The sequence below is a fragment of the Platichthys flesus genome, chromosome 1 (genome assembly GCF_949316205.1).
Source record: "Platichthys flesus chromosome 1, fPlaFle2.1, whole genome shotgun sequence".
Lineage (NCBI taxonomy): Eukaryota > Metazoa > Chordata > Actinopteri > Pleuronectiformes > Pleuronectidae > Platichthys > Platichthys flesus.
Genome location: NC_084945.1, coordinates 9846057 through 9862785, shown reverse-complemented (window position 1 = coordinate 9862785; position 16729 = coordinate 9846057). Strand labels below are relative to the sequence as shown.

Here is a 16729-nt window from a genome sequence, read left to right as displayed (position 1 = left end):
TGAGGAGCAGGTTATCTGCTGCTGCTGCTAATATTTGGTTTGAAAGTCTCTATTGACAAATGGTCTGTTTTTCCCTTCACGAGGTCTGACAGGCAGGTGCTCAGGCTCTTGATAGTGTCTTATAAGCGAGTTCTTCATGCCCTATACTTCTTTCTTCCGGCTCAGATGTTAGTTCATGTATCTAATCTATTCATGACCTGTGACATCCTGGATCAGACACCGGCCAATCACTGGTTTGGAATAAATTATCCCCTGTCCTAGGTTTGGGAAATAGTCTAAATTGTCACATGTGGGTTACTACGTGGGTTGCATAAACTTGAGTACAATGAAGTAAGCGTTGTAGGTGTGGTTTTTTGTCAGTTTAAAAATGATTGTGATGATTAGATTTCCTTTATCTTTGTGTGTTCAATACCTGCCACATATTTCTATACCAACCTGACCTGAGTGGCTAAACAGTGTAACATGGGCAAAGTGTGATGTGGTGAAATAATGAATATGATGATTGAAACGCTGCAGTTTTGAACATGGCCCCCTCACCATGCAGCTCTATAGGCTTTGACCCTGTCTTGTTCAAACTGAGCCCGGATCAACTCAAAGCAGAAAAATACAGAAAGCCATCATGTGCCTGTCCTGACTACAACCTGAACTCTGATGCTGTTATAACAAGCTGGTTGAGAAGAAAATGTAACACGTAAAATTTTAACCTTAATGTGTGGCTTCGTTTCTCTCTTACTTTCTTGGCACATTTAAGGCTGCAGGAGCATAATAACTTTCTGTTTAAGCTCAAAAAGCTCTAGACGTGCTTCACACATCTCATTCTTCACTTATCACTCAGTGTAGAATGAGGAGACACATTATCTTCATTTTGTCCTTCCGGCGCTAGCTTCCTCTGAAAAGCTATATCGACTTTAATTCTATTGTTAGTATTTAAACGATTCTCGTCGGTTAAATCATTCTGAGGTTCAACAAACCTGTAGATTATCATGCAAGGCCACTTTGGCTGTTCCACTGCTGTTCTGGCCTCAGATGAGGTGGGGGGTTAAAGTTGTGGCGAACTCTCCTCAAATTCCAATTACTTTTTTTACCATGAAAATAAATGTTGCTTTATTTCCCAGCGTAGCCATCTGTTGTTTAAACATCTTTTCTTCTTTTATTTTAATTTGATTGTTATATTTTATGATTTCAACCAGCCACTGTCGTGTGAGTCATATGAAGGACGGACAAGCTGGTGATGCGTGCCATGGTTCCGATTAATGCTTTTTTCTCAAACACTGAGTCATAGCAGATCAAACTATTCTTGTGAAATCAATTGAGGCAGAAAGTGTTAATGCTCCATGTGTGTAACTGTTGTTTACAATCATAATATTGAATCCTTCTGCAGTGAGCTACAGCTTCACTCTGTTCTTTGTGACAACCCCCACAAAGGAAAATTCACTGATCATCTACTCACCACTTTGCTGATGGAGGGGTGGGTGAAGTGCACAAAAGCACTGTTGGAGTTTCAGGTGTAAACAGTGTTGCAGCCAAATCTAAAACCATTGAAGTAAATGGTGTTCACTTCTTCAATCGTAAACAAACACGTTGTAAATGAGACAATTCCAAATCCAATTTGAATGTCGGGGCTTACGGACAATTGGATGAAACCACAGGAGCAGTTTGGAGGCATTTCATGTTTTTGTGTGTTGTTTTTTTCACTTTGAAGAAGTGGTCATCAGTTACTTCAATTGTTTTGGATTTGGCTACAACACTGTTTACACCTGAAACTCCTAAAGTGTTTTGAATACTCAAACACTTCACCCACCTCTCTATCAGCATAGTGGTGAGGAAAGTTTAATTGTGGGATAAACTCTCCATTAAAGATACAACTGATTAGTTAGATTAGATAATTAGAGTATAGTTTTGTTATAGATTAACACGTAAAAGCTTGTGATATACCCAGACAAGCTTAACTAGCCAAAAATAAAAATGAGAACCTGGAACTCAGCTGGTCCTTTTTCCAACTGTCAGCATGTTTAATAAGGTGAGAGCAATGTGATGTAGAGTTGACTGTGTGTCTTTGAAGTGAAGCAGGTGGATCCGACCTGTGAAAGTCCTAATTAAAATGACTGGACCTACATTAACATGCACTGCTGGTGGCCGCGCCACATGCCTTGACGAATAAACAACCCCCATGACAGCACCTCCAGGACTCCACAGACCTTGGAGGAGGCAGGAGCTAGGATGAGTGACAGTTGTTTTAGGACAGATCCCCCTGAGTGAGTCATTTTTTAGTTTATATCCTAAATAGAAAAAACGGTTCCGAATGAAAACTGTACAAGGATCTTCTTTTCAAAAGAATCTGAATAAACTTTGAAAACACTCACATATATAAAGTTGGTTTCAATGGTCGGAGCTCCCTCTCTAAGTCTCTTTTTAAGCAGTTTAATGCTGAAAGAGTTCGGGGTCAGTTTTGTCAGTTCTCCTCTCGATGCTGCCGCTGTAGACTTCACAGAAACCCAGACGTCACCAGCTCTCCTCACTCTCTTCACTTGAAAGGTGAATGCAGGAATAGGAACCATTGCCATGTGGCTGATCATCTTGTTTCGCAACAGACTTGGTTTCATGTGTGGGAGTAATTTGGTTTTTGTTGCGGGCCATGCTGGGCCACTGGGTCTGATATGATAAAAGAAAACACTGTGTCACTTTACTCAACACAAATTGCAGTTCTGCTCAAAAGGCATAAAAACCATGGCTTTTTGCATCAAATATTATTTTGTATTATTGTCTTTGGACTCTCTGCCATCTTTGTTGTAGCCCAAACATCTTTCATGAATTTATGACAAAAAAATAGTTTTTTATGAATGAATTCTAACAATATAAGGATGCAATTATTGCACTAAATAATCTTAAATTTGAAGATGCACAAATTTATAAAGAACCCAACCGAGAGAAAACCGTCCAGTGTCTGGGAACGGAACCTGCACTTGATATTATCAGTAATTTAGAGGTTTTCAGCCGTGAACTCCGGACTGAGACGAGGAGAGACTCTGGCTGCAGCAGAGATCAGCTGGGAGCAGCAACTATTTGAGTCTGTAGTGAGTCTCAGTGCCCTGGGTGCTCATGTAAAGACTCGTGGTTAGATTTGGGTCTTCACTATTCAGCCAGAGCACAGAGCATGTTTGAATTTATTCATGAACAAGTGTTTGTTTACTGCTGTGGGTATGTAGTAGAATAATTTGTGCTCATACTGGACTCTTGACACTGTTTATGTGGAAAGAACATTATACAGATGGAAGAGGCTGCATTATAATTTCATGGGTATCAATTCCCAAATGAATAATATATAACGCTTTATTTAGTTTTATGTTTAAGTATAAGGTTTCCTTCCTCCAAGGCACCAGTTCACTGGAAATATGAAATGTTGTGGATGCTCAGTTGTCAGGCTCGGACCATATCGATATACTGGAGTTTAAGTAAAATAACCCACCGCACTCAAATCTGACCCAAATTTTTGTTGTGAGCAGCAGGGGGCTGTGGGCCGTCATGAATCAGAGCCACACCAGCGTGCGTTAACCAGCTTTGGTGTCTCCATGACAGGATTGCCACATCAAATGTGAGGGCAGTGTCCTGCTGTGGCATCCTGTTGGTACAGGCCCTTTCATGTCCCGCTAACACCCGAGGCTTCACTGTATGCACTTTCCCAAATCCCTAGTGTAACTAGGACATGATGAGGGGGGTGTGCTTGTGTGTACGTGTGTGGTCAATTGTCCTCTGATAAATGTGTGGACTATTTTTTGGGGCCATTACTGGTGTCCGTGTGCACTTATGATGAGTAATGATGGTTTCAACATTAACTGGAGGGTCAAGAATAAATAAATGACATGTTGTACAGAACAGTATTTGTCTAGATTCCTTAGATGTGACCAAACTAAATTTGTTTAGATATAGTGTTTGACCTAATAACGACAATTTCCTCTGCTGAAAAAGATTATTAATTAATCACTGTTTAGAGGGCAGGATTAAGAATGATGGTAATATCTCGCTGATACCAATATCCAAAGCCACAGAGATAAAATACTGACCGGCTTGGATGAGCTGCACAAGCCGATGTAAATCAAATTCCTGAAACATCAACAACGGTTCTTTCATTTATGTATTTCTTCAACAACAACAGAAACACCCATCCATCAAGACCTTTGCTAACATGAACATGTCAGGCTAAATGATTTAACTATGATGAAATAGTTGCAAACTGTTACCTGGAACTATGAAGCCTTTAAAAAGTCCTATTTCTGTTCCTCAGATGATATATAAAAGTGTTTGTTTCATTAAAGAACACAGCCATGGTGTCAGTATTCATTTGATGCCTGGGTTGCTACCTACCGACAATAATAAATATGCTGCTGTCTACATTACAGATCCACAGGAGCGATGTTTGAAATAAACTAAATTAATTCACTAGATGAGCTGCTGAGCTTTATCTCCAGACGCTATCATCAGCACATATATGTTAAATCATGTGAGGTGTTGTTCCTCTCGTAGTATTGTAACTGTTGTAACATTTTGTGTAGTCTTTTTTGTGTTTGCGGTTTATCAACAAGAGACTCAACATGAAGTACAGCCTATTGAGTCTGGTGTTTACAATCCGTCTCTCACTGCAATGTGTTGCATCAGTGAACGCAGAACCGAGCAAGTGGTCCTTCACAGAGGAGCGAGAGTTCATAACCTCAACCTCCGTTCTTCTTCTTAAATTCAATTTTGAATCTCATTGAGGGATAACTTTCAGAACAACAGCTGACACATGCAGATGTGTAACCCTGTTAAATATTTAGCATATTGAGGAGTAGTTATATAAGCTGTCACAGCCCCCTCAAGAATAGCAGAGTTAATTTATACTGTATGAGGTGTACTCAGCTATGACTTTGTTGAATGAATTACTGGCTACTGTGGTTTGAAGCCAATGTTGAGATAAAAAAAGCTGCTGCTCACTGGGTTCGTTGGAGCTAATTTGATAGTCCTCCTCTCCCTCATCTGTCTCCTCCAGCCTCAAACAAGTTCCAACCACAAAGTGTTCTGACTGCACTGTGACTGACAGCTAACTTTTCTACAACTAAAATATACATCAGGGTTTAGAATTTATCATTAGTAGCTCTGTCTGTCTTTTTTGGGAGATAAATGAATGTCTTGCCCAGCGTTTAGTCCTAAACCTCAAACCAGTAGCTCGACCTGGACGAGAGGCGAGTGATCACAGGGCTGACGTAAAGAATCAAACATTCACACATTCAGGCAATTCAGGGTCACCAATGAACTAAATCTGCGTGGATGTCTGCAGTGAGGCCACTGCACCACCATGTCCACCATATTGTGCATTTAAAGCATGACTCCAAATACAAACGATAAAGCTAAAATCTCAACCCTGATGTGTTGCTCGTCCAATTCCTTTGTCCATTAATAAGCATCCAAACATAACTATGCTACAAACACAAAAATAAGGAAGGACTGTTTATATTTTTATTTATTTCACTGTAGAGTTAAGGATCTGGAAATAACAGAGAAATGCTGGTGCATTATTTTTTAGAACCGTTAAATGAATCCATCAAAAAGGACAAACAAGTTGGTGATGATGTAAAGCATTGAATTAGCATTTGAGCTAACTGCTATGTATGCCATTCACCTTTTCTTTGCTGTGTTAGCACTCTATAATACAGTTTACTGATGAATGATCAATCATCAATCAATCTTATTAACACAAATTTGACGGAACAACTAAAAGTGTACTTTCAATACATTTGAGGAAATGTTTACATCTCGGTGACAGAGAGATCATTTTAAATGTCACAGGGTTTCAATATGTACATATTTGTGTATTTTGCAACTCAGCTGACATATTACTGGGATTAAGATTATAGGTTTTGGAAATATATGGGTATAAATTTTATGAGACACATATTTTGCAGCCTATGTTTTTGAGAGCCCTCGAAGAATTCAGCAGCTAAAATTGCCTCAAGTTCAAAACAATTTAAAGAAAAAATTGTGAAGCGGCTTGAAAGCAATAGAATTTCACAGAGAAGGTCGTGACCCCGGCAACAATGTTCTCTCTCACCAAGATATATTCCAACACTCACACAAACACACACGGTCTCACACAACATCACCTCTCTAACACTTGGCTCAGTCTCGTGAAGTAATATCCAGACCTGTTTGTTTTGATATGGCCTGTAAACTTATTATCACTCACTGTAAACGTATTATCACTCACTGTAAACTTATTATCACTCACTGTAAACTTATTATCAATCACTCTAAACTTATTATCAATCACTCTAAACTTATTATGACTCACTGTAAACTTGTTTAGTGGAGCTTGAGCTTCCAGACTAAATTCTGTGACCCAAGAGAAATTAAAATGTAATATAACCAGGCACTTTTGCGTTTTCTGTAGTTTTGAACTTATGTTCATCTAAAATTAAGAAATTATTTCAAAACATTAAAGAAAAGGATTAAGAATAGGTCAATGATTAAAAAAAAGCGACATGTTGGCAGGTGCGTTTTGTTTCTCTTAACTTTCCCCTGTTTCCAGTCTTATGCTAAGCAAAGCTGACCAGTTGCTTGCTTTAGCTACACGTAACATAAGGCATACACCAGGTATAAAGCAAAGCTCACCAAGAAAGAGAAATTATTTCTTCAATATAAAAAATCTTCAAGTTTTCCCAAATGTTATCTCATTGCAGTTTCTTTGAACACGTAGTGCATCAGACCTCTGCTGGTTTGTGATCTGGAGCATTTAATCATGTCATGAATGTATATAAATGAAATTGACTTTTTTATTGGATAAGTCATTTGTTTTACCGACTTTGTCTTAAGACATACATTACATCCAACTTTGTTTTTGTGACAAGAACACAAGAGACTGACAGAGGGAGGGAAGTGTGTCTCATTCAAACTTCCTTCCCTCATGTTTTTTATTCCCGCCTGTTTGCTGGTCGTCCGGTCAAACTTCTTGCTGAGTCCAGATGGGAACGGGTCGGGGGTTAACACTTGTGCCCAATATCAAATTCAAAACTCCAGATCTGTCTCGTATGAATCAGAGATGAGCACATTATGGTTGAGAAATGAAGCAAAAGAAGAAGAAAACAAGTCCACCCCACAGGACCTATGGGATGGAAAACATGAACAGAAGGGACTGTGCAACTACTCAAACTTTTGCTGCCACGTGAATGTTTGAATTCACCATGTGCAGAGCTGGAATTACTGGAATCTGCGATATGCATGATTGTTTTGTCTTTTTATTTTATTTTCTTAGGCAGGAGTCTCTGAGATTTTTCAGTTTTGAACGAAACACAAATATTATATTTATCGTCGGCCTGTGTGTAACAACTTGACAGTCAGTGCACCTCTCACCCTCACTTCTCATCCATTAAAATGCAAAAACGATCAATTTCATCTGGTTCTGCTTTGTGTTTTGGCCCGTGGCAGGTGACTGACATCAAAGAGAGGCTGAAGGAGTCCAGGAGGTTCTGGTCCAACCTGCCCGATGACATCTGCGCCAAGGGCAAACTCACGGAATCGGACGACGAGCAGTGCTGGAACAGCCACACGAAGGGCAGGTGAGGACTTCTGCAGCTCTCTATAACCACCGCAAAGTCACCCCGCTCTACCACGGTTATCACATTTTGCCTGCCAGGGATTAAAATAACCACACTGTGTTCCCAGATTAACACTCTCCCTGTAAGCACAATGGTTAGTGCTTATATGGAGAACCTCTATAAGCTCCGAGGCTCTAATACTCGGAGGGCCGTGCAGTTTCCAACACCTCTTATCACCACTGCAGCGTGTAGAGTATCGCCGAGTCGTACAGAAGATTTGGCCCAGAGTGGTTTTCTCTGACAGTGAACCAGAGACGCTGGCAGAGGAAACGTGTCAGCCCGTCACTTTGGCCCTGTCCGAGCAACACATTTACCAGATGGTGCAATAAAAGACATGTTCTCTTGTTGGTGCCAGGACCATTTTTAAGCATCTCTCTGAATCTGGGAGGTAAATTGATTGCCCGGAGATAATAAAATGTCAGTAACAGTCAGACAGTGTTACCAATGTGTTAGAAGATAGATTTCCACATTCTCCTTTCGCCTAAAAACTATGCACACTTCATTTTGATTAAAATAATTTAAAGGACTACAAAATTAATGGATATATTTTGATGTTACACGCATGCACATGTATATGAGCATAAACAAGACTGCCATTAAAGCAGCAATTGAATAATCCCAACACGGAATAGTCCATTAAGCCTGATTACACACTGATGTTGTGTCAGATTTAAGCCTCTAGTTTCGGTTGATCTGCATTTGAGTTCCCCGCTTGTCACGCGAGATGATGAGATACACACACACGGTCCCTATTCTCAAGAGGTTTTCTGCAGTGTTTGTGTTGCTGTGGAGGAACCAGGGAAGTTAAATGTAAGACGTTATGGCAGCACAGGAGTCTGACTCGGAAACAGCTCTGTGTCCGCAACTTGGCAGAAAGAGATCAACTAAGAAAACATTGCAAAAGTAAACAATGGAAATGTCTTTATCTCTTTGACAACATAGACTCTGATCAGCTCAGTCAGCCTCAGATCAGCCGGTTGCCTCAGATTCAGTGTCAGAACATTCACATGCACACAATGTTCCACTTTTATGCCCTTATTAAAAACTGTATTCTATATGAATATTGAATATGAGCATTAATATTTCACAATATGTTACATGCAGCCATGCATTCTGTGAGTAATGTACCCATGCGCTTCATATACAGCTATGGCCGTTCTAACCTCAAATCAGTTCTATTCAATTTGAATCGTATAGAGACAGATCATAACATCGTACATTATCTGAAGGCATTTTCACATCCTGTTAATATCCAAGTCTTTTTCATAATATTTAAAAATATATGTAATTTTCTTCTCGCTGCCATAAACAGGCAGGAGGCCGTGTGTCACAAAACTGCAGTGAAACCCCCACCCCCCCAACAGACTTTATTCACATGCATAAGTGTGCATCCAAATTTACCAATTGATAATTAATTCATAAAAAGGTGAATGTTGTGTAGCACAAAATACTGTATTACATCACATGTATTAGATGGTACACTTTACTGATATTTGGCTGGAACTTGAAAGAAAATCTTTTATCCTGCATAAGGTAAAAAAAAAATCTGGTTCTCAATTAAACTCTGATATACTTATTTTATCTGAAAGAACCCGTTCGCTTGGCTGGGGCAGACTGTTGAAGCCTCATTTAAGCTTCAGCATATTCAATTTGGTTGAACTTTGTAATACATTTTTGCAAAGATGGAGACTTGTGAATTTCTTTGAGGTCAGTATCCAGAAGAAGAAAGAAATTACAGCAAGGCTTTCAATCTGCATATTGGTTTGTGAGGCCTGTATCAAGAGAGGATGGAAATCATCTGAAACTTTCTTTAAATCCTCAATAGCCTATAATGTGTCGACCAGATCATTTGCATTTTACAATAACAGGTCATTTTTACTTATAATGCTATGGGAGCATTAGATGCTGATGTTTTTTTTGCTTTGTGATCTGTCCAGATATTTCCCTGAAGTGGTGAAGGAGGGTCTAACCAACCAATTGAACAACCCTGAGGTAGACGTGGATATCACCAGGCCCGACACACTGATTCGACAGCAGATCATGGCTCTGCGGGTCATGACCAACAAGCTGAAGAACGCATATAATGGAAATGACATCTACTTCCAGGACTCCAGTAAGTTCTCCGACCTCTATTGTATTTACAAGTTCAGGCAGGGACAAGATGATGGTGATAACTCGAAGTCAAGTAGAAAGAGAAAGATTAAAATATAATAATAAAAACACATATGTCAGGATGTCAAAGAGATGTTAAACGTGTAGAATATGTTGTAGAATGTGTAAACCTGGATAGACGACAAGCTTCTAGAGCTTTTTGGTTATCAGAGCCGAAGTCGATTTGCAGTAAACAAAAACATGTGATGTCAGAATTCTTCCATCATGTCCTGCCTCATGCATGATCGACTCAGTCTGAATGTTCCAGACTTTTTCCTCTTGTTGTGAACATGTCTGACTCAGACAATCTCCTGCTGAGTTCTTCATATTTGAAAGGCAAACTGGGGGAAATGTCCAGACCCAATTTTCCAGACCTGTTCCAGAGTTCATGTCTGCAAACAGCTTCACTGACCTGATGCTTACTCCAACCTAATTCTCACCTGAACCCTAAATCTGGTCTTGATCCCCAAAGAGCCTTAAATTCGTTCAGACAAAATGTCATCACAAAAAACAAAAAATTTCCGCACAACAATGGGAAGACGTATACACACACACACACACATGCACACAAACTCCTGCTGATATACAGCTGGCTATAAACTGTTATTACCAAAATAAAATCTCAGGTGTCATTCATGAAGCAACTCATCATACAACTTCACAGGCAGCATCAGAGCTGCAGTGAGGCAAGGCTGCCGTTATGAGGAGAATGAATAGCTGCAGCCCCGGTGACACCGACAGTGATGTACATCTCAAATGCCGCGATGACAGAAACCATTCGTTCTGTCATGACTCCGCGGATCCTCCCGAGCTGACAAGCCGGAAATAAAACGTGTGGCTGCCATCGCATTCTGTGACATAACTCCATTTTAGTGTCACATTTGTTTTATTTTCTTTTCTTCTAGTCGTGGTTACGCATCAGACATTGTGTGCTGAAGAAACTACAATTGTTGCATAGGTTTGCTTCAGGTTTGCTTCAGGTGTACAGGTCTGGACTTATACTCCGGACCAGGATGAAAAACAATGTTACTGAGCAGCTCCTCTGGACACTGGGGAAATATGAATGTGTCACTGCGTTTCATCCAAATAAGATTTCACTGGGATCTTGTGCATTTGCAGATTGCAGTTGAAATGTGCTTACCCAGTGTGATGCAACATAGAAGTAGTGTAATAAAGGTTTAAAGGACGGCAGCTCCATTACTCCCTCCACCAGGGATCAAGGTTGTGTTCTCCCCTGTATGTGTTTGTTGGTTAAGGTCATCAGACCCCTTTCTTTTTTCTTTTCCATTCCCACTAGATGAACTAGACAATCGTCTGTAGGATTGTTCTTTCTGTGCTCTGCTCAGTGTGTAGATAAACTGAAAACATAGTACGTGTTTGCTGAGGAGCTATTAACCTTGCAAATAGCGTGTGGCCTAGTTTTATTCTAAACTAAATGGAGCAGGCTGAATCAAAAGCTACCACTGAACCGAAGACATTCAAAACCAGCACTGAACCTGACTGGTTTATGAGGGGGATGGGATCTCTTACTGGTGCGTGCACTGAAGTTTATTTCGAAACGATTCAAATTCACAAAATGAGTCACCAAATTCTACCAAAGAGAACTTTCAGTGGAAACCCCAGCTTGACACTTTAATGTCACTTTTCCATCATTGTTTGAATGTAAAGTCTAATTCCTGTGATTCTCCTGCCGCAGGTGACGAGGGCAGCAGCTCCGGCAGCGGCAGCGGCTGCTCCGACGGCTGCACGACGGATTTTGTATTTGTGGGAACCGAGGCTCCCGTGATCGGAGCCGACCGGAGCGACGGGCGCGCGGCAGCAGCAGCCGAGGGCAAGTCGCTCTGCTGCGGACCCTCCGTGCTCCTGGTGATGGCCGCCCTCACGCTTTGGGCGCTGCAGACTCAATGGAGATAATACTCGGGCGCGGCCTGATCACTGACTCCTCTACTGTATACGTACAGTATGTTTAACAGCAAGTTCTACTGCTGTTCCCTCACTGGACGTGTAGAGCCTCCTGGAACCCTGTGGAGAACGGCTGACTGTGTGGTAGGACTGGAAGTGAGTGCAGTGCTGCATCCTGCTCGTCTCCCAAAGAATGCTGATCACTGAACCAGCTTTCTCATCTCTTAAAAAAAAACCTGATCAGAAAATGTGCTGTTTTTTCATCATTCCGGAAAGGATTTTGAAAAACACGCATCTCTTTCAGAAGGTCACACCATCTCAAGACTTTCAGATAAAGGGGAATCTATTTTTCTTTGTGTGATGAAGTCGTGAAAACAAGTCACCCACGTTATCCTGTTAGTCTTCCCCCCCTCAGACGAAAGGATAAAGTCTTACTGTGTGTGCATGCATGGAAACAATGTTAACTGACAACATGTTTTTTTTTTGATTTTCTTTAACGCAGGCTTTGGATTGGTTGGTTCAGAGCTGGCAGTTCACCTGGTTTCTGTTCGGTCGTATCAGTGCAGCGTCAGGAAGCAGCAGTTCTTACAGCCACTTTATAGTTGCACATTTAATTGTCTCTGAGAAAGTGCTCATGTACGGCACCGGGAGAACTACTTTGCACAGATTATTTTTGTTGGCTTCATAAGTTTATATAGCTCCAGGAAACATTCAGCCCATAGAGAAAGAAGATCTATATTTTCAGGTCATTTTACTGATTGTATTGTACTTTAACAGTTGCAGTATGTATTTTACAGGAAGGTACTGTATGTAATCTTACTGGTTTAGTTAATGGCAACGTTTTTATAAATGTATTATTTGTTTTTAGAAGTTATTCGATCAACGTAATTGAAGGTTTTTCGTGGCAACAGCAAGTCGTAATGTTTCTCTTGCCTGCAAACATTAAGTTACCTGATTTAAACTCCTCTGTTCGGGTGTTAAACATTCGTTTTTTAATTCCCAGAGTATATTAATAATCTTAGGTATTTGAAAATGAAATACTTGGCTTCATGGAAATTATTTATGATTTATTTCCCATGTTTTTCACATGCAGTTCTCTGACTGCTCTGCTGGTTGTGCCCCCCACGTCTTATGAAGCAGCACATGGAAATTGCATGTTCCTGCTCATGTCCATGTTCTGGTTAATGAGAACAGACCCACCAGCCCGACAGGCTACAGGTTGTAGAAGTGGTCATGTACAAAGTCACCAACTGGAAAAGAGGCGGGGTGCCGAGGGTACAGGGCTCTGACTGTGCTCTTAGAATTAGTGTTACTATTCATAACCTCCTTTTTATCTCTGACTGGCTTTGACCTCTAACAGGCTCTGGAGGCTCCCTGTGCATAAGCCCACAGCTTTACGCTGCAGCAACACAACCCAATGGCATTGACCCCTGGTCACTCATAAAAGGCAGGATCCAGAAAAGTTGCAGGCATCCTACAGAAACAAACTGAGGGCAAATGTGTGTGTGGAGACAAAGCCGTCAGCTCATAAGCACCTGAAATGCTCCTGATAATTTCAGATGGCCCTCAAGTAAGTGTATTGTCTCAACGGGGACCCTCACACACCCCACTGCCCTGATGGATCACCAGCTGATTTGAGCACCTCTGAAGAGATCAGGCATTTCACGTTGCAAAGTGACACTCGTTTTCCCGCTCTGATGAAAGCATGAGGGAAGAGAGGAAAGTAACACACAGTGGCACCTTCCCTCTAAGACCTGAAAGAGCTATCAGAAGTTCTAAGGCACAACTAAAAGGTGCAGATGAACTGTCGTCCCTCAGTGGTCTCTCAGACAACTAGCTTTGACAGATTGCTAAAGCCTTTGGCACCGTTAGGGAAGTCTCTTCTCAGCGGGCTCATATGGCTCAGAAGAGGGACCCCAAGAGAGAAAGCTATCACCACAGGAATCCCTCTGCAGAACAGTTGACCTGCGTCACCTCCCTCCCAGCAGGAAACCGCTGCCACCCACCAATCCCAGCATGATTAAATGAAACCACTGATGCATACACCCTAATTGTGTACCACGACAGCACCGTGTAAAAAGTGAACAGATCCACGAAAAGGTCGTCCGACATCAAACTTTCCAATTTAGTGAAACACATTTGATCCATCCCCCTGGTTTTGTGCACATTTTCAATTTGCACAAAAAATTATGTCAAGATAAACACATTATGTAAATTGTAATGGAAACAGACCAATCACAATCAAATATATAAAGCATGTGACTAACACATCCAGTAAAGACACACAAAGGGCAGCAGACTTGAACATCTTGGAGCCACTTGTGATTTTCACTTCCCTCTTATTAGTGCAAATATAAAAAAACATATATCCCTCTCTTTGTTCTTGACCGTTTTCCCCCATTTGAAGCTTGACTGCAGCTTCTTTAATTAGTCCAGCTCTTCTGCAACAGGTTGAAGAGACACGAGTGGAGATCTAGTGTCTAACTGCTTATTTTTTACATAACATTAACAGAAGGAAAGTTGGCGTTTTCTATTGCTAATTTCGTGGGAATTCATTTAAAAGCTGCATTTGATTGACTAGAGAAGGACCAAAACACAACCTGACATCTAACATCAAAATATCAGTCACTGGCAAAGAGGACACCAGGCCAGCAGTAATAACATAATAAAGAGATCATTCAGACAACGTGCAGTCCAGGTAGACTGGAGCAAGACAAGTGGATCCTAGCCTGGGAACAGAGATATTCATCAGCAAAGCCACAGAGAAATGGTCACCAGTGGAGGAGTCTGAGACTTTCCACCACCGGGTCAACATCATTAGTTGAGGGCAGGAAGGAGCTAAGAGTGTAGAGGAAGCTGAGATCCAACCAAAGACATGAGCTGTTTTTTTAATAATCGTATGCATCTCATTGGTCGTGTTGCTGTTTTAGTCACAACTGGAAATTTGTAGGTTAGAAAGCAATGAGCATTTTGAAGATGTGGGTCAGTGAATGCATTCTAAAAAAGCACATGCAAATGTTCAGTGCATTCTGCAGGGGTGACCGTGCAAGCAAGCCTGTTGAGCCTTTTCTAGGTCAAAGCCTGCATGAGAGAGAACCGGGGGGGGCAATGAAAACCAAACACACATGATCCCAGTTCACCCAACTCTGAATATCTAAAATGCAGTTTTTTCTAATGTTCATGCAGATGTTCGGTGGGTCCCACTCTCAGTTCACTTTTCCTCTTGGATATCTTAGTTTGCTCGTGTGTAATCTGGTGCAAACCATCGGATCACCCGTCTCAGTGGGTCAGAGAGATGAGTCAGACGGCTGGTAGTTAGTCTGAGTGGACATGCAGCAGTAACCATTCATAATTTACTGAATTTTGAATAAATTATTATTAAAGTAATTAGCTGTCAGGCCGGATGTGCAGCAGCAGTCCTCCCGGTCTGTTAGGACTAAGCCACCCACGGGTCCCGCGGAGCAGTGGAGGAGGTTTCATGTAAAAAATGATGGCGTGTGAAACGGGGCCGTGGGAGCTCGTGAAACTCAGACTGATATTAAAATTATAGCTTCAGATTTTTACATTTCTCTCTCGATACCGAATGTTCTGACTTTTACGATTTAACTCCCATCTAGACTCAGTAGTGCAGTGATGAGAGCTGCATTCAGTTGATATTTGTGCTTTGGCGAATCTTTAATTGGTAAATGAAATAACTACACAGCATACGACAGGAGGTGGAAAGTGAAAATATTTTGGGAGCAGATATTTCGGAGTCGGGGGGGGGGAGTGTAGCAGAGCAATCGGTACAGAGTGTTTTCGGTGGCGAGGCAGGAAGTTCGACTCGTGGCTTCAGGTGCTGCCTCCTCAGTGAAGCTTGGTGACTAAGTTTGTCAAATTTTTTATAACTTTGCATCTTCAGCCGCACAAAGGTCGAATGCACCTGGAAAAACGTCCACGAGATATGTGAGATTAGACAGAGTGAGGATGACATCCTGATTAGTGTTCCTGAAATAAAGCTTCGGAAGTGAGTCAAGAAAAGAACTGTTACAGACGCCGGTCACATTTTTTTCCAGAGCACTGGTATCATTACAGTCTTCTCCAATTACGCCGAGAGGTACGTTTGTCTTTTCCCCTCTGCCTGTGTATTCCTCTGATTCCTAACGAGCTGTGTTACCTTGTTCAGAGTTCTTCAACACTTTTCTTAATTTGTCTTTTTTTTCCGGTTCATTTTCTTTCTCATTATTTCTCTGGCATTTAAAAAGCTGAAAAATTACGTAAAATTGTGGTCGGCTGATGTTTTATACCGAATGTTTAAAACAAAATGTGTTATGCAAGGTCTTTTCCATTTTGATGTAAATCATTTGTTGCACTTCTGCTGAAACAAACTGTTTGCTGTGAGTGTGGTACTGTTGTGATTTGCAAAATCCGATAACAAAGGAGCACATTAAGATTTTGGAGCCGTCAGTGCACGCTGTTTAAAGTGTTCGGGGGGGGGACTGAAGTTGATGGTTATACAAGCAGACATGCCTTACCATTTTTTAAAAGACTAAAATGGATTGCTTATTTGGCTTTTGTTACACATTCTTGTATACAGAAAATAATACAAAGTAAAAAATAAACATTTTATTAAAAAAATAACAACTCTCCTGAAGTTTCCTCTATTGTCTCTCCAGTCTGATTTCCATCCTGTGAAATAGTCTCTAAAGAATATTATTATAATAAGAGAAGCGGATCACTGACATGATATGTACACGAGCTAAAATATACATCTGAGACCTAAGGAACAAATCACGTTAGCATGATATAGACTGACTTGGCTGTTGCATTTCGAAGGCTGCTCCAAGTAATGCGGCTGACAAATGTTTTCAAAGACATAGAGGCGGAGATGTGAGCCAATGAAAAATATATGATGCTTAGTTTTTTAAATGTGAGTAAGAGGCTTCAATTTAACCAAACTGCTGACGGTAGACATACACAAAAAACAACAACAGGGAAATTGAAACGTTCTCATTGAGTCTAACTGCGGCTCTGTGGCTGGGCGACAGCGGAACAGGACGGTTAAGTGACGC

The 16729-nt window shown here is 41.0% G+C and overlaps 1 protein-coding gene across 1 annotated transcript in view; it reads left to right on the top strand.

Annotated features, from left to right (window-relative positions):
• Nucleotides 1-16306, top strand: part of gpc6a (glypican 6a) — a 127206-nt gene extending 110900 nt beyond the window's left edge. Inside the window, exons 7-9 of the mRNA XM_062381777.1 lie at nucleotides 7456-7586; nucleotides 9563-9738; nucleotides 11473-16306. Of these exons, the coding sequence (XP_062237761.1) occupies nucleotides 7456-7586; nucleotides 9563-9738; nucleotides 11473-11690 (525 nt within the window). The 3' untranslated portion in view covers nucleotides 11691-16306. The remainder of the gene's footprint in view (nucleotides 1-7455; nucleotides 7587-9562; nucleotides 9739-11472) is intronic.
• Nucleotides 16307-16729: the final 423 nt, after the last annotated feature.